General features: G+C 40.9%; 1 protein-coding gene across 1 annotated transcript in view; it reads right to left on the bottom strand.

The window, feature by feature from the left end:
• Positions 1–23,585, bottom strand: part of ROR1 (receptor tyrosine kinase like orphan receptor 1) — a 373,290-nt gene that overhangs the window by 20,558 nt on the left and 329,147 nt on the right. Inside the window, exons 5-7 of the mRNA XM_069478025.1 lie at positions 16,794–16,921; positions 14,279–14,596; positions 12,417–12,662 (exon numbers count right to left, since the gene is read on the bottom strand). Of these exons, the coding sequence (XP_069334126.1) occupies positions 12,417–12,662; positions 14,279–14,596; positions 16,794–16,921 (692 nt within the window). The remainder of the gene's footprint in view (positions 1–12,416; positions 12,663–14,278; positions 14,597–16,793; positions 16,922–23,585) is intronic.

The raw sequence follows: 23,585 nt of genomic DNA, 5'->3' as shown, positions 1-23,585 counted from the left end.
AAACAGTAAATCTATTCTAGTACCAGTTATAACTCAACCCCTCAATGTTTACCCTTTACCCTTAGCGTAGTAGGGGATTCACAAATAAAAGTTTTGGACTGGAAATGCTGAATAATCTTAAGCAAGAATCAGCCTCTCTGATCTCTACTTCCTCATTTATTCAACGGGAATAATAATACCTGCTCTACCAATCTTACTTGGTTCACATGAGAATCAAATTAAATAATGTTTATGAAAGAACCTTGAATAATTGGAAATTGCCATACTGTTGTTGGATGCCATGGTTATTATTAACATTATAAACCATTTTCAAATTTTCTCAGTACCCTGGTTTGGGGGGGTGGGGCATCTCTGTTGTTATTCTTGGATTTTCAGTGAAATCATTATGAGAATAACGATTACAAAAGCAATGAGGCTAATTTAGTGCTAATGTAATGCTAGTCATTTTTCCAGCCCAGATTTTTAGCAACAAGAGAAAGTAGGAGCTCACCTGTCTGGCAAACAAAGGAGTCTATTCTGTATTCATTCCCTATCAGATTATTCACGAAGGCCTTTTATTGTAAACGGGAGGTCTGGGACAAATCCTCCTGTAGGTCTGGAGGAGAACAAACTTCAAGAAGCTAAATCCTTTAAACAGTCAGACTTGGCCCCTTCTGATTACACCGAGGATATGCAAACGAGCACAAAGGGCGCAATGTCTTTTTGCCAAGTGAAATAATCAAGTAGAACAATAGGTGGTCATGTGGGAAGTGACAGGAAACAAACTCAGGCCTGTTGTAAGTCTTCGATACAACATGCTTCCTTCCCTACACAGCTCTCTGTATTCGGCCAGAAGGGGATTAAGTCTGGCTCAAAAATCCTTCTATAAAAATATTCCACAGGACAATTAACCTTAGTAATGAAAAATTAGTATTAGAAAACTAATATATCTGCTCAGCTCCTTTTTAACGTCCTAGCATTTCTATGCCTTGTTTTAATCTGGCAGGCACTTTGGTGTTACTTTGATTTTAACTTTGATTTTACATGTAGAGAAATTGAGGCTGCGAAAGGATAAATAATTCGTCAAAGGGAGAAAGTAGTAGAGTCTGGGTTGGAATGCAAGCCTGTCTACCTTCAATGCTCCTGTGTGTTTTAAATCACATTACTAATAAAAAATTACCCTACAATATTACATGGAATTGTTTTTCAACATTCTCTTTAAGATTCCAAGGTTCCCTTTCAATGAGAACTAATAAATGGTGGGGCTTATACTATTTAAAAAATCACATTGGAACAATGGAAATTATTCTTGCTATTCATTTTGAAGGGAAATGGACACCTCCAATGCATTGCAGAGAAAACTGGCTGAAAATTAGAATGGTGAAGATTTTTAGTACTTAGGAATAAATGTTTAAAAGTTAAATGCACATATTAGTTACATCAAGTTAAATACTCGGGATTTTTGAAACTAACAATTTAGTCCAGATCACATGATTAATTTCCTTTTAAAAATCAACAATTTGGTATCACAGGCCACATCTGACATTCCTATTTTATTTTTACAATGACATTCAATACTTTGATTAGTAATTAAATATAATAGAGAAAATACTGCTTTCTTATCCTGAAGCTTAAAGCAAGGTAATCATGATTTCTTATTCAAGAGGTGCTTTTTATAAAGTGAAACATCATCTGGGATATGAGTTAAAACAAGAAAATGCTCTCATTTTAAATATGGCAAAGGTGGGAGGAAATCTTATGGTACCTTAGAATTCAAAGGAAGTTAAACAAGTTCAAATTATGATCTTGTCTGAAAAATTTAAAAAACATAGAAATCAAATAGGAATCACTACCATTTATTATTTGGAAACTATAAAATAAGCAGGTCTGTTGCAGATAGGGCCCTGCACCAGTGATATTTAAGCATATGCCTGGAAGCCAAAAGAGAGAGAGTGGTAATTAGACCTTCAGTGGGCATGCTGGGTCCAGGCATTCGCTCCTGGCTTGATGATGGAAACACTAAGCAGATGATCTATTGCTTTATATGTATTCTCAAATGAATTCTTTAAAAAGTGCTGAATAGGCTGTATACAGTGATTTAAATTTCTCTCTGCAGAAAACTACAATAAGTTAGGGGCAGTAACTCATTTGTGAGCATTTGGGAAACATGTTAGTAACTAGAATCCACACAAATTCACTAAAAGTTTCTATAAACTCTCAGGGCTGTTTTCCCCTTTATAAAAGAGTTGGGATAATCCTTTTTTTAATAATTAAAAAAGTTTAATTATAAAAAAACATAGACTTTACCATCTTGACCATTTTTAGTCGTACAATTCACTAATGTTAAGTATATTCATGTTGTTATGCAACCAATCTCCAGAACGTTTTTATCTTGCAAAACTGAAACTCTATACCCATTGCATTACTCCTCCTTTTCCCCCTTCCCCCAGCCCTGGCAACCACCATTCTACTTCCTGTTTTTATTAATTTGAATATTTTAGATAATTTATATGGGTGGATTATACAGTATATGTCATTCTCTGACAGCTTATTTCACTTAGCATAATGTCTTCAAGGTTCCTCATGTTGCAGCACGTGACAGAATTTCCTTCTTTTTAAAGACTGAATAATATTCCATTATATGTATATACCATGTTTTCTTTACTCATTCATCCATTAATGGGTATCTGGGATGCTTCCACCTTGTGGCTATTGTGAATAATGCTGCAATGAACATGGGTGTGCAATGTCTCTTTGAGACCCTGCTTTCAGTTCTTTTGGATAAATACTCAGAAGTGGGATTGCTGGATCACATAATTCTATTTTTAATTTTTTGAGGAATTTCCCTACTGTTTTCCATAGCAGCTGTACCATTTTGCATCCTCACAACAGTGCACAAAGGTACCAGTTTCTCCACATTTTCACTACCCTTGCTATTTTCTATTTTTTTGATAGTGGCCATCCTAATGGGTGTGAGGTAGTATCTCTTTGGGGTTTTGACTTGCATTTCTCTGATTATTAGTGACAATGAGCATCTTTTCATACCCTCCTTGGCCATTTGTATGTCTTCAGAGAAATGTTTATTCAAGTCTTTTGCCCACCTTTTAATCAGGCTAATCTTTATGTGCCAAAATTTAATAGGTTGTATAAAATTAAATATTTCATTTTTGATGGGGTTATTTTAGAGTGGTAGACCAAGCACATTTAAACTTTAGCAAAACATTTGATCAAGTGACTCATGATATTCTTACGGACAAGATGGAGGGCTGGATAATAGTATGATTAGATGGATTTGTAATTCACCATATGCCTTTACTTAATAATCAGCAAATCACTGTCAAATTGTCTCTCTGCTTGGGAGAAGCTGCTTGTTCAACATTATCACCGATGATGACATGTTTAGCAAATTTGAAAATGGCTTGAATCTAGGAAAGATACCTGTTTAGCTACAGAATAAAACTTTAGGGGATCATATACAATAGGCTAAAATAATGAACCCAAACCAGCAGTTTGAAGTTTTATAAATGAATATAACTTGCAGTTAGGTTAAAGACCTTGCTTATAAAATCCATGATTAGAGAAACCTATTAAATAATTATTAACGTAACAAAAAAAAAAAAAGAATACTAAGAAGTTTCAGTGGAGACTTGAAGGCTCCATTAGACTAGCAACAGCATGATGAAATTGCTACAAAATTTCATATATGGTGCTTAGAGCAACATAATAGCCTTCATCGGTAATACTGAGTAACGATCAGGAATATCATGGTCCTCTTCTATCTGCTCTGGTTAAAAAACACCAAAAGGTGTCTTCCATTCTAAGTGCCACACTTTAAAGAAGGGTTTTGAAAGAGTAAGAAAGAAACATCCGGAGGAGGAGGAGGATGGGTAAGAAAAAGTAGGAGGAACTACGTGCTCTTTAGACCAAAGAGAAAACCAAGTGAAGGATATGATAGATGTCTTCAAATTTGTATGAGAAATTACCCAGAAGTTAAAAACTGGATCTAGTCCACAGACCTGTTATTTACTAGGGTTTTTAGAAATTTGAATTAGTAATCAACATTAGGAAAAATCAGATTTCACATACAAGTTTTGGTTCCTAGCTTATAAAAGCAGAACTTCTGAGCAGTGGGAACCACTCAGGAACCACCTTGGAGTGGAAAGATTTCCCTGTCTCTGGAGATGTCTGGCAATGTTCAGGCAGAGGCTGGATGAGATCTATGGTTACACCCCAGGTTCTCTGATTTTATAAACTGAGTTGACATAATTTATTTAGTTATTGATATAACTTCTTTAGGCTCCTACTGAACTTTTGACTCTTACAAAGCAATTTAAAGTCAGGGATGACATTTTCCCTGAGTGTCCTCAGCCCACGAGGTGCAGTTTCATAACCCTCCCCACCCCTTTTTTTAAACTCAGCTCCTTGCTGAAGCTGACCTCTATTCAATGGGTACCCTTGACCTCTGGCTTCTAGTTAGGTTCAGCCAATAGGAGTCATTGGTAGGAGATAGAGGGCAAGAAGAGAGTATTGCTATTAACATTTGGTTCCTCTGGCTTCCTCCTTGCTGAGTTGGCAAGGGTTGACTGTGTCCCTCTACCAAAGGCCACAGCATGCACTGGACAGTCCTCTGTTCAACCTCAGTTATACTCTACAGGGTGAGGTAACTGATCGAGGATGGTAATACTTCCCATGCCTGCTAGCCGCTGGTCTTGCACTTTTTCTTGTTGGTTTCCCTTAATTCTGCCAACACCTTTCTAAGTAATTTCTTTATAAAATCCCCTTCAGTTAGTCTGTTTGCCTGTGCCATTTGTTTCCTGCCAAAACTTCGACTGTAAAAAAACTTTGTTGGAAAGCCAATAGCAACAATCATTGTGGTATTGTAACAGAATTCTGTCAACAAAGGGTTAAGATGCCAATGAGCACTTCTTACTGGCATGGTGGTGACCCCAAAGAGTTAAGAACTTTCAAAAGAGCAGCTTGAGCAGCTTACTCAGTGAGTAAATGACTCAATATTAACTGGGGACAATAAAAAAAACAGAGAGGAAATTATTTTATGGTTAAAAATGTTTATGGAACATGACTTCACTATAAGTTTTGGGTCACTATTGTTCTTTACTTTGTCAAAAATGTATAAAGACTGGAAACTAAAGTACATCTTAAAAATCTCTGTAGCATAAAAAATAACTCTTCCGGTAAGCTTCAAACTATACAAAGCAGTGCTCTATTCCTTCCTCTTTCACCCCTCCCCACCATCCAATTCACTGTAATGTTCAATTTTAGTTTGAAGAAATGGCTGAAAGACAAATTGCCTTACAAGAGGTCTTCTATGAAACATGGGAGAAGGCTGCTGACAGAGTGAGTTAAAAACTGCAGTGTTCGCAATCTGGAAAACATCTGCCTTGCTCTGAACTGTAAACCACCACGTTGTAGAAAATGGTTTGTGACAAAGCAGAGCCCAAGGCAGGTGTTTGTAAGGTTATGGGACAAGTCAGGGCTATTCAGGCACAAAACTGGGCAATGTGCCCTTTGGCAAATTGTTGCAAGCCAAGGACTTAAAAGAAAATGCAAAAGCAATAGGCCAGGTATGAAAACTCCAAATGGAGCCAAATAGTTCACTACTTCTCTTATCAATGGGTACTTTTTGGTGAAGCTGGTTTAGGAGTAAAAACAACGTGCTGCTTGGAAGTTCTGTTTGTTTGGTAGAGGGAGAAATCTTTACTTGGAGAAGAAGCAGATGCCCTGGTGTGCCTGGCGAGGAGACACATGGCCTTAGGACTTGGTCAAGAGTAAAATAAAACACCAATACAATTGGGATTCTGCCTCCCCATACAAATCAGGGAAGAAACAAATAGGGGATCTTAATTAGTGGGAAAGAGAGAAAGAACACAAGTCACTTGGTAGAGTACCGCCAAAGTAAAACAGCCAGATCATTGCAAAAGGAGCTCCCAGAGAAATTAACAGTTCCCATAGCTCCACCCCAGAGCTGCGTAGAAAAGGAATGATACTACAGTGAAATGGTGACTCTGGGAGGTGTGCCTAGTAGTCAGTTGGAAAGAACTTAGGCAAAATGCTTCTTTTTCAATTTAGTGTCCACCCAATCCAAGATATTTAATTTGGAAGGTGGCCACAGTAACTAGAGGTGAAGGCATAGTGAATGCATCTTTGCAGGCAGGATCTTGGAGAAGATGGCCAGCTTGAAAGACTGGAGACCTTTGGCTGCCAGGAAGGGAGGAGATGGGACTTAATGGGAGAAGGGCAAATCCCATGAGACCTGGGTACAGCTGCTGGGAGAGCTAGTCCACATCAGGGCTGAGTCTAAGTGGAGCACCCTGAGGTCTCTAAGAGTAGAAGTCTTTGTGGCTAGGGGCACCATCCCTGTATCCCTGGAGCTGTGAGTAAGAAGACCAACAGACAGCATCCCAAAGACCCAGAAAGCTCATAATGATCAGGGGGAAAGGGAAAATGATAAAGGAATGTTTGTTCTTCTGAAATAATCTAGAACCTGTTCTTTAAGCAGTTATGGCATAGTAGACAGAGGACTGGATCTGAAGTCCTACGGACCTTGTTTGAATCTTGGCTTCAGGAGAAACGTCTCAGTTTCTCCATCAGTAAAATGAAGACGATACCTTTATCTTGTATTGTGAGGATTAAGTTAATTAATTCAACACATTTTATTGAGCACCAACTAAGTCCTAGGCAAGATGCTGGTGTAAAGAACTTAGCATAGTATTCAACAAGCAGCAGTCATCATTAAAATGCAAAGCACATAATAGCAGATGTAAATGTTGGAAACTATATGACAATACTTAATGCAATTCATATTTTTCCCATCTGATTCTTTCACTAGATTGTAAGCTACACAAGGTCATGGTCGGATCTAGTTTGTTCACAGAGTCTGAAACTCAACATATTGAGTAGAAGCTCAACATATATTGGTTTCCGTGAATGTAGTAATACATCATTAACCATTCTAATTGCCCTTAATAGATGCCTGGAACACAAAAGAAAAGACAGGAAGGATGAGAGGTCAGGTCTTGCTTAAACTATCTTTTGTATCTTTTGTCCTTTTTTTCACTTTTTCCAAGCACTTTCTGGGTATAGGCATACTGTCCTAGCCAAGCCAATTCCCAGCATTCACAACAGCCGTATTTGGTTGTACTTAATTTTATGTTCTGCTCTAGAATGAAAGTTCACACATAAAACAATCTGCAGCAGACTGCTCTCAAGTGTCTTTCTTATAGAAAGTATAACAAACATTCCCATTTTCTATTTAATTAGGCCTATACTTCTTTTAGCTTTACTTATGTGAAACTAAAACAAAATTATCAGTAGGAAAATGAGAAACCCATGGAGATTTTGAAAATTTCCTTAACTTTGACTTAACTAAAGAATGTAGGAATGGTCCCAGGAGACACCATCTCATTTGGGATGGAGAAGAAGGACTCATTCATTTTAAATCTGTCCCACTAGCTTACAACTCATTGTAAGATGAAAAGTTATTCTTAATACGTGTCTATCTATCTACCTCCACACACGCAAACACATATAGTTAGATACATACATAAATCATAGCTTAAAAGGCTGGCTATAGGTATGTGTCCTAGGCCCACTTCTTATTAACCATGTGACCTTGACACATGTTAATTAACTTCTCCAAGTCTCAGTTTTCTTTCTTGGGTATAATGAAACCCTACTCATAAGGGTATAGAACTATTTATACATGAGATAATGCATAAAAGTCTCAACATAGTTTCTGGCTCATTGGAAGCACACACTAAATGGTAATTACTGTTTAATGTTATTGTTATTCCAGAGTTTACAATTGTATACTATAGAAAAGAATTCCTCAACCCTGGCATTTTTGACATTTTGGGCTGGATAATTATTTGTGTGGGCTGTTCTGGGCAGTGCAGGGTGTTTAGTGGCATCCCTGGCCCCTACCCTACAGATGCCAGTAGCACCCCCAACCCCATCCAGCTGTGATAACCAAAGTATCTCCAGCATTGGCCAATGCTTCCTGGAAGGCACAATTGCCCCTGGTTGAGAACCATGGGTGTAGAACGAAAAGCAGTGGTTCTAGACTCAGGAGACCTGGTTCCTAGGGACTAATTTGTGATCTTAGGTAACTCTTCTCACTTCTCTGGGCCTTGGCTTTCTCATATGGTAAAACAGGGCTGGAAATTCCTAGTTTATCTTTTACGGTTTTTGTGAGGATGTAGTGAGCAAAGAAAATCCTAACGTACTAAAGCAGTTACAAAAGTAGGATTTCATTGTGATGATTTTGTTAGAGGTGGGCTGTTGAGGGGCAGTTATGGGAGGCCTTGCCTCCAGCGGGGGTTAATGCTGACCTGTTCTCTTCTCGGATTCTTACACTCGGGAGCTACTGGCCCCTCAGCAGCTTCTTACTGTCACATGCCCAGGCTTCCCTGTTCCTTTAATGGATGTATTTGTGGCTTGGCTTGGAGAGTTTGAGAGCAACTATTTTCTTCCTAAGTAAAATGAAAATTTTCTTTTTAAAAAATTCTAAGTGGTGAAAATTGCCTTGTCATCTCTAAATTTAACTTTCATCTAAATTTGTCTCTCATATGACTAGAATTAACTAGTCCTCAGAATTTTAACCGTGACCTCTGCAGATATATTCAGGAAATAAATATTATCAGGGTTTTCAACATCACTGTAGTGATTAATACTATAATAATATGTTGAGTAATACGAGGATAGATTTCTTTATCAGCAAGGGAACATTTTTTGATGTCATATCCTATAATGGGAATCAGCCTGGTGGAGGTTGAGCCTATTGTTGTTCTTGTATTTATTTCTGAAAAAATCTTTAAATAGGGGAGAGCACAGTGTCTGGTAAAAGAGCATGAGCTTAGAGTGTGGTCAGAGCTGTGCGTAGACAGATGAGAGTTCAAGGTCCAAACCCATCAGTGGTTGGCTATGTGATTTAGACAAGTCCTTTAGCCCTTCTGAACCTCAGTAAAACATGTAGATGTAAGTGATCTCTCCCTTTCTACACAGTCTGAAAGACCTTTCAAGAGTTTCTTTCTTTCCTCAGAGTGTGTATTTGATCTGGATGCCTCAGCAAGACCATTGAAATGAAAACCAATACTTTTTATGTATAATTTATAGGCTTCACTTAAACTAATTGTAGTAGAGCTTGGATCCTTGAATCAGATTATCAACCTTTCTTCCAGCTTATGGGCATATTACCTCTCCACTTCTGATGGGCATTAGTTGGAAATTAAGGGTCAGAAGTCACCTGAAGGACAATGCTGTTTATACAGAGTGGAGGGAACAATGCATTTATTCCTCAAAACAATTCATCTGGTCTTCTTAAGGATACACACCAATATCCTAGACAGCACAGTAGAGTAGCAAGAAGATGAGCTTGGAATCAGACAGACCTGCCATTTACGAGCTGGGTGACCTTGGGGCTTTCTGAGCCTCGGCTTCTTCATCAGCAAAAATAGGGTTAATAATATCTGTCACAGTATGAGGATAAGCATAAATAAAACACAAGAAAAGCCCTATCACTGTGCTGGTACATAGAAGGTGCTCAGTAAGTCTGCTTTTACCCTGGGCTCTCTTGCAGATCCACATGTCTCACCTGGGTTAGGAGAAGGGATGTGGCAACTAAGTAAATAAGTATAAATTTACATTTTGTTTTTCTTCCCCTTTCCTACTGATGTTGAACATAATGTGGGAAAAAGTCATAAATCATTAAGTGCAACACATTAAAAATACAATATAATTTTCTTTGATGTTATCAGTGTGGCTCTGCAACATTTTACTTCATAATTTGTTCTTTATCCTGCATATGAAGGTATTTTAAAGCCCAGCAACACAAAAGAGGTAAGGTCATCTTTCTCAAACTTGGTATGTTCAACCATCCATAATACTGTTTTGCAAGAAAAGACACTATGATGACAGGTAATAGCTAAGAATGAAATTATAGAATAATAGTTTCTCAAGTTTTCATCATTAGGGTTCTTTTTAATATTTTTAGTACTTTCTCTTTTGGACCTTTTTGGCATCTTTTAGCTCTTCCCCTTCCTTGTTCCAAAACATTTCTGCTAACTTCTGTTGTATTGTCCACACTGCATTGTAACTGACATACATCAAAAGTATGAATCGCATTTTGTTCCCCTTTTAACCTCGCTACTACCCAGTGTTCTCTCAAACAATATTTGCTGAGCTGCGAGCAAGCATTCCTCTTACATATGTTGACTGTATATAATAATTTTAATAGATTTCTTTTCATATATTGGTTATATAATAATTATAATAGATAATATTTATGGAACATTTGCTATGTTCAGACATCATAGGGTTTTTCAGCTAACAACTCATTTGTTCTCACAATAAACCCTGGGTGAACATCATTATTGTCTCCGTTTTACTGCTGAGAAAAGTGAGATTAGGAATGCTAAGAACACAGCTATTTCACTGAAGAACTGAGATTCAAACCCAGGCACTTAAACGTGAGAATCCATTCCCTTAACTACTATGATAGATTGCTTTTACTATGAACTACATATTGATTGTAGTTTACTTGATATTGCTTTTAAGCAGATTCTCTTGGAAGAGAGAGTATGCTTAGTGGAAAGGGCCAACAGACTTGGGAATCAGGCTGACCTGAGTTCTAATCATGAAAGCTGGGTATCCTGGGGCAAACTGCTTATTCCTTACTGAGTCTCAGTTTCCCTGTCCATAAAATGGGGATGATAGAGGCTGGATATTAAGATTAAATGAGGTGACAGAGACAGGGTATTTCACATGGGATCTGACACATAGTAGCCACTCAGGTGAGTAGCTGTTACATTAGGACTAGAGGCTACTGAGCCTGACCACTGAGCCTAAAGTCAGCTTCAGCTGTCCTGAACTAACATTTCCTTTTCTCTCATCAACCAGATATGTTCTTCTTCCCTTTGGGTCTCATGGCCTTAAGTGCCATCTATGTGCTGACATTTCCCAAATGTCTATCGCATCCCAGACCTTGACCCTGAAATTCAGTCTCTGATAGCCAACTGCCTCCTCAGTATCTCTTTTCAGATTTCTAAAAGGCATCTCAAACTCAGCATGAGGCAATCCCATTGAGAAGCTCTGGAGCTGCTCCTCAATCCTGCCTTCCTTTATAGCCCACATTTGGTCCATTGGTGAGCCCCATTATCTCCAATTTCAAAATATATCCAGAACTCGCCCACTTGTCATGCCTTCCTCCACTCCTCCTTCTGGCAAGGCCTCTGAATCTCTCCCCTGGATTATTGCAGAAGCTTCCCAAATGGTCTCCTTGCTTCTGCTCTTGCATCCTTCCTACAGTCTGTTCTCAACCCAGCAGCCAGAGTGATCCTTTAGACATGTAAGTCAGATCATGCCACTCTTCTGTTCGAAACACTCTCATACTTTTCCAACCTGCTCGGGGTAAAAACTTAAGTGATTGTGTCCTGTTGCTTTTCTGACCTAATCTTCTACTCTCCCTCTTGCTCACTCTGCTCCAGACCAATGGCTCCTGCTCCTTTGTGGATGTGCTATGCCTTCTCCCTCCTTAGGGTCCCTGCCATCTCCCCATGCCCGGATGAGTAAGTGCTTGGCACTTAGTAGGTACTCAACAAATATTGTTGGATGAGTGGCTTGGCTAATAGTCTAGTAAAAGACTTGTGTTATGTGAGTGCTCCGTTGCTTCTTGTTGGCCTCCCACTCCCCACCCTGTAGCTTTTGCTGTGGCTTTCCTGGAAGTGACATCCTGACTCTCCCACTATGTCCGAGAAACCCACTTGACATTATCTATGAGAACTAGGATCAGGAAGATGAACCAGTTCCAAAATAGCTCCAAACTCCAGGTTTCACCAACATTTTCATTCTCTTTCTCCTACCCTCCAAACATTTTCTAGAAAAAGGAGCAAATTGACTCAGGAATTCCATTTTCTTTCAAGACACCTATATACTTCTTCTGCAGTAAGAACGAAGGAGACAGAGGACCCAGTGTATCCAAGCTTGCCCCAGGTGACTGGGTAATGGCTGTAGATTTACCCTGCCTGTGGGTCTTCTCAAGGACACACAGAAAACAGTTCTTTTCCTGCTTCTAATACCTGCTGTGCTAAAAAGGTACATTTGGACACAGACCGTCTTTCTCTACAGGAATGACTGCGATAAACTGCCCCACCTGTGCCTCTGCAGAGCTGGGTCCCTGTTATATCCACTAGCGCAATGGCTGTAGGTATAAAAGCGGTTTCCTCCTTGAGAGTGTGTGTTGGTACCTTCCAAGGTGTTTTATGTAGGAATAGCAAGGATTATCTACCCTGGAAATGGTTTGCGATCAAGCGAAAACTATCATTCTTCTTTGTTCCCCTTGTAGGATTCTCCCAAATGACAGGGATGGGTTACGGATCTTTTAAAGGGGATTGAATACATTGGGGGAAATGACTTCTATTTACCACATGCTGGGATGTCACACAGATCAGACTTAAAGTTTTCATCCAAGGTAAAGCACCAGGGAGCTTCCTTCTGATTCCCCGGGTTGCGGCAGTAGGAATGGCCTCCGTTCAGCTCTGGGAAACGCAGGGCGGTGAAGGTGTGCGTGTGGGGGTACTGGGAATTCCACGGCTGGCACTGCCGCCCTGATTTGGTCACACTGACGGTCCCCCGGTAGTCCACACCTGTGCTGTTATAGCACTTGTGATCTGAAAAACACAGATGAAAAGCCCAGACCGTTAGAAAGAAACAGAGAAGCCGGAGCTCCCAGCCAGCAGTTTCCGAAGGGAAGGGCAGGTAATCAACCCCATGGCCAAGGCTTCCCTGCTGGTCAGGGGCCATGAAGGGCAGTCTCCCTGCTTGCTGGGCTCGGACCCAAGGCCTGCCTTGCAGTTACATTCCTGGGAGGATTTAAAGCTTATGCTTCAGGAAAAAAAATCAGTTTTCTGCAAGTATTTGTAACATTGAACACAGAAGAAATCGGAACTGGGGTGGGACCTGGGGGCACAAGAATAATTTCCTAGTGAATGGTTCAAGGAAGGTTCAAGCCAAACTTTTCCTTCCTCTCCGACTGATGGCCCTAGACATGAATCATGTGATACAGAATCTAGTTGGTAATTCATAGCCAATGTTATATGGGGCTGTGCGTTTTGGGTTTCTATCAGGAGTTAGGGCTCTCTCTGCGCTGATGGAATGGGCACCCCTGAGAAGCAGCCCTCGCATGTGACCACAGGGGCTGTAACTTAGAAGCACTGCAGAATCTATCGGGTTGAACTAAAGGAGTCTGGAGGGGTAATGATCGTGGTAATAGTGATGCTACTGAGCACTTACTAGGTGCTAAGCAGAGTTCTAAGCATTTTAGATGCATTAATGTATCAAAATAAAACAGTATTAACTACCAAAAGAAAATTAAAAAATTGCCAGTGAGATTAATACTAGATGAAAGGGAAATGTACAGAGGAACAGTCTTTTGTCTGGCAGTGTTGAGAGCGTAGAGGATAGAGGTGCACCCATATATTTTTTAAATTGTGGTGCAATACACACACTACAAAATTTACCATTAGTGGATTTCATACATTCACAATGTTGTGCAACCTCCACCACTATTAAGGTCTAACACACTTATATCACCTCAAACGGAAACCCCATATCCATTAGGCAGTCACTCCTCACTACCCCTGGGAATGACTAGTTTGCTTTCTGTCTCTATGGATTCATCTATTCTGGACATTTCCCGTAAATGGAATCATATAATGGTGTCTGGCTTCTTTCACTCAGTATAATGTTTTCAAGGTTCATCAAATTACAGCATGTATCTGTATTTCCTTCCTTTTTTATGGATAAATAGTATTTCATTGTGTAGATATACCACGATTGGTTTATCCACCTAGCCACTAACACACATTTGGGTTGTTTCCACCTTTTGGCTATTGCAAATAGTGTTGTTATAAATATTCTCGTAGTAGTTTTCGTTTGAACACCTGTTTTCAATTCTTTTGATTATATACTCAGGAGTAGAACTTCTGGGTCAAATGGCAAGTCTATGTTTAAGTTACTGAGAAACCAGCCCCCACATTTTTAAGTTATTGTCTTCCCGAAGCTTCTTGAAGATAATTACATGTAATCCTCCTCTGGATGCTCAGGCACAGTATTTAGCCCACTGGAAGTTAATCCAACCAACAGCGTGAATAATTACTGTGGGTCAAGGTCTGGGTCTCACTGTGCCATGGGGTTGGTGGCCCTCAGAACAGCATAGATCAGGGTTACTACTTACTTTTTAAAAAAATTTTAATAGCAGCCCGTTCTAGTGACGGCAGCCACTTACTCTTATTTATGGGATCGGCCATGGGGATTCCTATCCGGATGCAGTTTGCAGCTTCTGGGCTCTCCGGCTGCGGGAGGTCTTCACAGTTTGGCAGTTTCAGCCTCATCAGAATCATGGGATTCGATCTTGCAAAAATGTATTCTGTTTGACACAGGACATTTTCCAGGATTTCACATTCATCGCGACACAAGTCTCGGGGCTTTGGGACCGCTGAGGTCTCGTCACAGTATGGGAAGGCATAGTGGCACAGGGAAGGAATGGCGAACTGAGAACACTTATCCGATAAGTGACTGGAAGTGCCGATCATGGTGAAGGCAGCTGAAAAACAAACACAATTATTAACTCCCAGAGGCCAGGGTTTATCTCCCCCGGTTATCTAGTCACCGGATATCAGATATAAACACACGCGGGGAGGAATCTGCTGCGCTGAGACGGACAAGGCCAAGGGAAGGAGATTCATTTCAGATGTCTAAGCAGCTTACTTTCACTGGCTTGAAAAAAATCGTTTTGACTACAAAGTTAAAAAAACAGGATTAAATTACATATGTACTGTTTCCTAATAAAAAAAAATTAATTAGGTTAGAGCACAATATATTTTTCATTTTTTACTACAAAGCAATAGAACGTTGTGTTTCATCTGGTCCTTTTTATTACTTTTGTGAAACTTCCAAAACATTTGACAGCTGTAGGGCAGAACTTGCTTTATTTGGTGGCAGAGGCTGAGCACAGGATTTAGTTCCGAGTCTTGCCGGGTGGCAAGAGTGGCTGGAGGACTTTGGGGTAATTTGCCTACTTTCTTTGTGGCTTGAATATTTTCTACTCCATCTTCTGAAAATGAGGCAACTCACTTAGAGGTTCTCAAAGAGCACAATGCCATTGTTCCAGTGTGTATCATAGAATATTAGTGGTCCCTCAGATCAACTTCTTACCCAGTAGGGCATCCATGTACAAAAAGGGCACCAGCCTACCTTTGAATACCTCCCTCTGTTGACAAGCAGCTTACACCTCACATGGCAGCCCATGAGGCTGTGGATACACTGTTTGTCAAAGTATGTTCCTCAGAACATTGATACTGCGTAATATCAGTGGTGTTTGAGAAATCAGGATTATACAGTCCAACAAGTTTGGGAAATGTTGAGTTAAACAAAGCTAGATGGATTTTTTGGTAAATAAAAAAAAAAAACAAAAAAAAACAACTGTATACTTTCCAGTAAGATGGTGCCCACTGAAAATCTCCAAGAGAGAATTATTATAAATGGGTTACCAAATATTTATGTCAAAATTCCTATTTATTTTTGTAAATACTTAATTAAAAGTACATTAAAACATTCTTATATGAGGTTAAAATGTGTTTTCAACAGCTCCTCCCTATCAGTCTGCCTTCTGGTCTTTAGAATTTGAATCCTCTTCCTCTTGAAAGCCTGAGGGCTTCAGCAAAGGGCAGCTATATCTTCCTCCAGTGGCTTTTCCTGGTTAAATATCACTTAGCTCCTCTTAGCTCCTTCATGTTCCTCATAGGACACAGTTTCTGGACTTTTCTTTCTTTCTTTTTTTTTTTTTTGCTGTTCTATATTCCTGCCTTGGGTTTGTTCTGGCCTCTACTAAATCCTAGAGTTGCCAGATAAACTACAAGACAACAGCTACATTTGAATTTCAGATAAACATTTGGGACATACTTATACTAAACAATTATCTGCTGTTTATCTGAAATTCAAATGTAACTGGGTATCCTGTATTTTTATTCGCTAGGTCTGGCAACTTCATTAGACTCTCATGCAGGCAGTTTGAATGGATTGCGAAGGGTGCTTGGCACACAGGCGTAATAACTACGCTAACGGGAGGGGCACAGGGCTGCTGCAGCCACCAGAACTGGGTGTGCAACATCATACCAGGCGGCCCACACTCCCCTAACTCAGGTGTGCTAGAAAGTGCTTCACTATTCGATTTCCATCGAAAGGATACTTTCAGTGAAGAAACACGAAGGGTAAAATATTGAAAGCTAAAGCAGAAAGAGACCCATGGTCATCTTGCCCCATCACTCCTGTCACAGGCGAAGAAAGAGACTTTCCTGGAGGGTAAGCAGTTTCCCCAAAGTCACTGTAAGGACAGTTCTGGGATTAGCGTCCTGAATTCTAAACTCTAAATTCATTCCTTGTCAGTCTGCATCATGTTGCTTCCAGACGCTAAGCTCTGTGAGGGCAGGGATATACCTGGCTCAGTCACCACACCAACATCCCCACCGTTCCTGGCACGCAGAAAGCACTCAGTAATATTTATTGGGTGTTTGAATGAATGTGAGACTTCTCAAAGCTTCCTTTTCCTCTAAGAGTAACCTTCAATAAATTATTTTAATGTAAATTCCAGAGCACAGAGATCATGTCTCATGCTTCTTTATGGTCCTGATCCCAATCCCCATGCCTGGCCTAACGCTTTGTGGAGAAGGGAACTCAGTAAAGCTTTTGGTGAGGAAACTGGTTCTTCGAGGGATGAATATAATTTCACTGGTGTGACCTACCTGTGATCTGATTTTCTATTTCCCCCTGCATGTGCAACGACTCCATATAGACGGTGCGGTTGCCGATAAACCTCGCACACGCGATCCCTCTGTACGGCTGACAGAATCCGTCTTCTTCATACTCATCTCTGAAAACAAAGCACAGACGTGAGCCGAGGGACCACATCCACACGGTACGATGTCGTCTCTGACTGCGCGATGCCCCAAATAGTCACTAGGGGGCACAGTCGGGCACAGTATACTAAAGACTGGGCTGAGGAATGGGGCTTTTGCTCCATTCTTAAAAACATCACTTAAAACATCTGTTGGTCACGTTGGTCAAGTTTCCTACACCTCCAGAAAATCATCCTAAAGCACAAAATCATCCTTAAATATGGGAGAAAACGCTTTTATTTTCGCAGCTGGTGGTGGGCTGGAAGATGATGTAGTTATAAGAGTTAAGAGGAAATGAGTTGGAAATCTGGGCACATGTTCTACAGTTTTTTGTTTTTTAAGTACAGATTATTTCTGCTTCATTTGCTACAAAGGCGTGGGTGCATTCGCCACAAGATCCACTCCGACTGACATGTCAATTAGGGGGCTCCCCGGGGTAAGAAGTGGGGTGCAGCTGGAAAGAAACCCGGAGGCAGCCCAGCTATGTGGCTCGTCACTGCTTAAGATCCATTATCTCCATGCTGCACAAAGAGGGCCAGGGCAAACCGTGGGCTGGAGAATTCAACATGAGTCTCTAAATCCACGGAAATCTAGAAAATGTCCATGGAGACTTTGCTTTCATGCTTCCCTAATTTTTTTTTAAATAGTCTTATTACAATGTTGCTGCTTCAAAATTATAATAATTCAAAAAAGGAGGTGCTAGTAGATTTTATCTTGAAGACAGAGGGACACCAGAAAGTGACATAATTAGTGACAGTGTGGCAAGGGAAGGGGCTGGATGGAGATCGAAGGCTGGAGCTGAGGACCCAAGATGGTAGGTTCAGCTTGAGAGGACAGAGGCCACACATCACCTCCTCCAGGGCTTAGCTGCCCGCCACATTCATGGGCTGACCTCCACCCTGGATGCCACCCTCAATACATTATCTCAACAAAATATTGTTTTCCCTCTTTGGTTTCTTCTCAGCTAAAATACCTTAGAGCAAAAGTCAGGAGAACAAAATTCTCTTCCTGGGTTTCACCTTTGGGCGTCCGCAGGCAAGCTGTCTGAGCCCTCTGAGCCATGGTTTTGTTATTTACAAGATGGAGATGATAACTGACCTCTCCACCCAACAAGTGAAAGTCACGACAATCCCATCACATAATGTGAAAGCTTTTTTGAACTGTGGAGATAATATATAGTTATTCTCAAAGTATCTACAATTACGAAAGAGGGCATTTATTTGTAAAATGGACTGCAGTCCGTACCGTGCTGTTGTACTTCCCCACTCCGGGGGCTCGGTGTGGGAGTCTAGAAGCCAGTATGGCAGCACACCGAGTGAAGAAGAAACCTGATAGGACGCTTGTCTTCTGCGGCTTTCTACTCCTGATTAATTAAAACAGGCATTGTGAAGGTGGAGATGGGCGAAGTATCTTTGGTTTAGGCCCCAAAACAGTTTGTATTGCAAAGCTTTTTAAAAACTTAAACGTTAAGTACACACATAAATGAATATATCATATACCTGACATAAAGACATTGAAATTTTAATGTTGCACAATCCTCCTAGCACTCTACATGTTTACTTTCATAAATCCTAGAGTAATGCTGAAGCCTTTTTGGCTTAAATTTTACTTGGGTTGTAAAATTAACCCAACTTTTATTGGGTAACTAATACCATAAACCTATGGGGAGAAAGAAGGTTTTCGATGACCTCGACTTGGATCTTGGAAACCTAAGTAGAGAGACCAGAATACACCCCCAGGCCACCCCCCTGCTATTACAGATGATGCTTTTCTATCCCTGGGCATTAGCAGAGCCCTGGGTTTCTAAGGTGTCATTATGAGAACACGTTGTTCGCCCCCACATTAAACTCTCAAGGCCTCAATTTATATCTCTTGGGAGGACAAAACCCTGGAATTACCCCCAGATATAAATCCCTGACCTACTGGGAGTGCCCATATTTTATGTGTGAGGCTTAGGCTAAACTTCTTACCACCTTTCCAGTTCAAGACTCTTAAAAAGACTCTTTGAATACTTTTTCTCAGAATAAAATGGAATGCAGTTCCTCAGCCACACATTTCTTATCAAGGGCTTAGCTGCAGGTGTATTGAATTTTTTACTGTGCCCGGAATCCCTGCTATCGTGGTCTCTTGGGGACAGATTAACCCCTCTGTCCCCCAAAGCCCCAAACCAGTAATGTCTTCAGCTTGGGAGTAGTTCTTGGCTGCTTCTAAGAATCTCCTCAGGAAGCTTTAGAAAATACCCATGTCCAGGCCCCAACTTGGACCTATTCAATCACACTCTCTGGGGATGAGGCTTAGGTATTCATGCTTTTTAAAAAACTACCAGGTGATTTGAATGTGGCTGAGAACCACAGCAATTAAAAAAAAAAGTGTTAAGTGTCTGTGGCTCTCTGCTGGGTACTGTGTTGGGTGCTTTCTTCAAAGTGGGCCCTGCCAAGGTATTACCATCCTTATTTTATAGAGGGAGAAACTCAGGTTCAGAGAAATGAAGTAATTTGTTTAAATTCACAAAACTAGTAAGTGTTGGAGCTAGGATTTAATCTGAAAATTCAAGCTCAGGCAATTACACCATGTTGTTAGATCTGTAACTATGTTCTGCTTCTCAATACGGCTCTTAAGTCAGCCTAATCATAAATATGAAAGAGACTATATAAGTCTTTATTCTATACCAGGCACTGTTAAGTTTTATATACTTATAAAATAGATATTAAGTTATTTAATCCTGACAACAATCTTATAAAGAAGGTAGAGATGTGATTATTCCCATTTTACAGATGAAAAAACTGAGAGTCAGAAAGCATAAAGAACTTGTCCAAAGTTGACAGCGATTAGAAGAGCTAGATTTGCCCAAAAGTAGTGTTTGTAGCCACACTACATAGCTGCCTTTCAAATGGTTTGGTTAGGGGAGTTTTTGCACTGCTTACAGGGCTTTCTGTTGGGAAGAAGCTTTGGTGTGCGCTGGGTGGCAAAAAGGTTTTCTTTTAAACATAAAGTCATAATCACGTTTCATTCCTTTCCATTTTTCCCACTGGCTTTGGCCAGAGGGGAACAAATGCTCCTCCAGCATTAATCAGCTTTATGCTTTTTTCCAGCTCACACTTCTTTCATCATTGATGTCTTCCTGCCTCACTCCATGTTTGGCAAATTAAAAACATGAAGCAAGCGGCAAGGCAGCAAAAGTGCAAGGGCACTTGCAACGAGTGTGCCCAAGGCTGCATTCTATGGAGAAGAAAAGTGCATTGTGAGAAGGCAACTAGAATCTGGCCATTCGTCACAGGGGCTGGCACCAGCCTGTGCTGGCTACCTTACCATGATGTCAAGGTGCAGGGCTGCTTTGTGATGGGAACTCGTGCTTCTCATAAAGGTAATTTAGTTACCACATCGCCAGCCTCTACAACCTTCCATATGCACTGTCATGGGGTTGGGAAAGGCAAATGTGGTTTGCTCTCCACTTCCAGGGTCTCCTCCTTCCCCAGGGCAAGGGGCTTTTGAAGGATGCCGAGACAGCGCTAAGAGTGATCATGGAACACGGCAGCAGTAGGAGTATCCATCCAGGAACCACTGCAGGGCAAGGAAAGGAAATGCTGTTCCGCAGCGACGTCGTAACCCAGTTCCTGCCAGTTTTTCCAGCTTCCTTTCCCGACAGTCGAGCCTACGAACCCGATGGTATGAGCCACGCTGGGGATCTTGCTCGTCTCAAACCAGAGGGTGCACTTTGATCTTCCATGGTGTGAGTCGTGCTCACCTGGGGCCTGGCATGCCCTCTGCCCTCCTGTCCATTTGGCAATGCCTTCTCGTCTTCGAGGCGTCTCACCTCCCACCCCCACTCCCAGTGCCTTGATTAAACCATTCCACAGACTTCCGATTTCATAGAATATTTATGTTTAGTGCCCACCTTGCCACTGACTGACCAACAGAACTGTAAGAGATGAGGAGACTGGCCTAGGCTGGGCCACCGATGTGGACCCTTCTCCATCCCAGGAACACCCTCTAAACTGGAAGCCATTTTCTTCCCCGTCAGAATATGGAGGGCATGGGCAGACCTAATAGACTTAGCTGAATGGATTCCTCTGATAAATTTGGCCCTAAACATTCTCTTTTAGGGTACTAAGACCAGGTAAAATATATACTTCTTCTTAGTGAAAGAGAATGGATATAGAGGTATTTTGCTAACTGTAAAACCTTACGGAAACCAAAGAATTGAAAACAGGTACTCAAACAAATACTTGTACACAAATGTTCATTGCAGCACCGTTCACGATATCACAATAGCTAAAAGGTGGAAACAACTCAAATGCTCCTCAGCAGATGAGCAGAGAGACAAAATGTGGTTGATACATATAACAGAATATTATTTGACCATAAAAAAGGAACAAAGTACTGAAACATGCTACAATGTGGAAGAACCTCAGAAACATTGTGCTAAGTGAAATAAGCTGGACGCAAAAGGCTAAATATTGTATGACCCCATTTATATGAAATATTTAGAATAGGTAAATCTACGGACACAGAAAGCAGATTGGTGGTTGCCAAGGGCTGGGGGCGGGGAGGAATAGGAAGTAGCTGGGTACGGAATTTTATTTTGGAATGATGAGAATATATTGGAACCAGATGGAGGTGGTGGTTGTACAACATTGTGAATGCACTAGCTACCATTGAATTGTTCACTTTTAAATGGTTACATCTATGTTATGTGAATTTCACCTTAATTTAAAAAAAATATCTTATTTATACACAAGAGCCAAGGTAGAGAGACCTTGGGAGAAGGCCAATGGTTGGAATTTCAAGCCTCAGAGTTGGGGAGAGATCTTGGGGGTAGTTTTGTGGGTCGCTTCCAAGCAGACTAATCTGACAGAAGCATTAGCAGTGTACACAGCATCAGCAGGTTCCTTTGTTCAGACTCTCAGGGCTCTTCAAATGGAATGCCCCACAGCATGGCAGCCTCACTGGGGCAGATTGTAGTGAATTAAATAACCCAACACTTCTGAATATACCCCGCTCAGCCCCTCTTATAGACACCGTTTTGAGCCATGGAGATGAAATCACATCAAGACGCCTGCCCTCAAACCCTTGAAGGAAAGCCACCACACAGTTCAAAGGGATGTAGTGTCCCTAGGTGTGCTCCAGTGAGCAATTTAGCAAACTGGGGGTTATTTTCTCCAGTGTGGGTAGTAATTTCTCTTTACCCAAGCAAAAATAACTTACCAATACCTTCCCAAAAATGCCATCATGGCCATAAATGGATGGAAAGTATCCCTTTTTAAAATTTGTAAATCAGGCCATCTATTAGCTGAACTTATTAAAAGCACAGCCACATATTGGCTCTAGTAACCTTGGGCTGGGTGTGAAGCTTCCCACCTCAGAGGCAGGGTTCTCCCTTGGGAGATGCAGTTGGATCTCTTAAAGGTGAAAATCAGCTCTTTTAATAAAAAGAGGGGTACATTATAAAATTAAGAATCTAAGTAAAGGATGTAGATAGAAGATCAGAGACACAGAAACTTTAAGAACAGATTATGATTGGAGATGGTCCGAAAAGTTATCACCTATCTAAAAATGCCTCCTTCCTTTTCCCCACAAAGACTTCAAGCCTGGAAGCATTCTTGGTTAACTAACTACTGCCAACCAGGAAGAGGGGACATAATTTAAATCTTACCAGCTTTAACTGCACACACCTTGAAATGAAAGCCCTGGGAGAAGGGGCATCTGGACAGGTATAGGCAGAGACATGGAAAGAGCTGGTTGGAGAGAAGCAGGGAATGTTCTGGAAGGGGTGCTGTCAGGAGCACCGAAAGCAGACTTTGCCTCAGGCTGGCTGTGGTCAAGAGATTATAGGTTAAATATGTGATCCCAGACTTATCTCACAAACCCTGTTTTCGAAAGACCAGTCTGAAAGTGGGCATCAAAGAGGGTAACGTGTTAACATACTTGACCTGTAAGGTCAGTTTTCAAAGGGAGCCAATCAAGGCATGTCAACCGAGAGGGGCGATGACTCATAGCGAAGGCTTGAATCCGTAAGGTCGAGAATTCGGCTAACCCCAATATCCCTTTTTCTTTTACTGGAATGCCTTTGTAAGCACAAGCAGTTTGGAGGTGACTGTGTCAAACATCACGTGCTGCCTCCCACACCTGGACACTGACAGTTGTTAACATTTGTTCCCTTCAGCGAAAGGGTCCCTTGCTCTGTCTCACACCACTTTTTTCTGCTTTAAAAAATTAAATCAAATTTTAAAAGTTTTTTTTTCCCCCCTTGGCCATGAACCATTAAAACAAACAGATGAATAACGTTCTGTCAGAGTTTCCAGAGCAGCACATAATAGTTACTTGTGTCCAACTTAGAAATGGGAAGGTATTGGCTTTGCTTCACGGCGGTGTTTGGAAACACAAGGGTTGCATTTCACTCGGAAAAGGAGCAGAATTACCCAGGCTTGTCTCTCACAAATGTAATTGGAGGGAAAATTATGTGTGTAATATATTTTATTCCTATTTAAACACACATTTGAGATGATAAGGCTACACTAGCATAGTCTTTGTAAGAACATGAACAATTGCTAATAAAAGGAATGAGTGATTTTTTGCTGTCTTCAATTTACTGAGGTTTTCGTGGTAGGCTGGCCTCGCACCTTCGAAGAATGCCTTGGA

This window comes from Eulemur rufifrons, chromosome 8, assembly GCF_041146395.1.
Source record: "Eulemur rufifrons isolate Redbay chromosome 8, OSU_ERuf_1, whole genome shotgun sequence".
NCBI lineage: Eukaryota > Metazoa > Chordata > Mammalia > Primates > Lemuridae > Eulemur > Eulemur rufifrons.
This window is presented reverse-complemented; position numbering and strand designations above follow the sequence as displayed.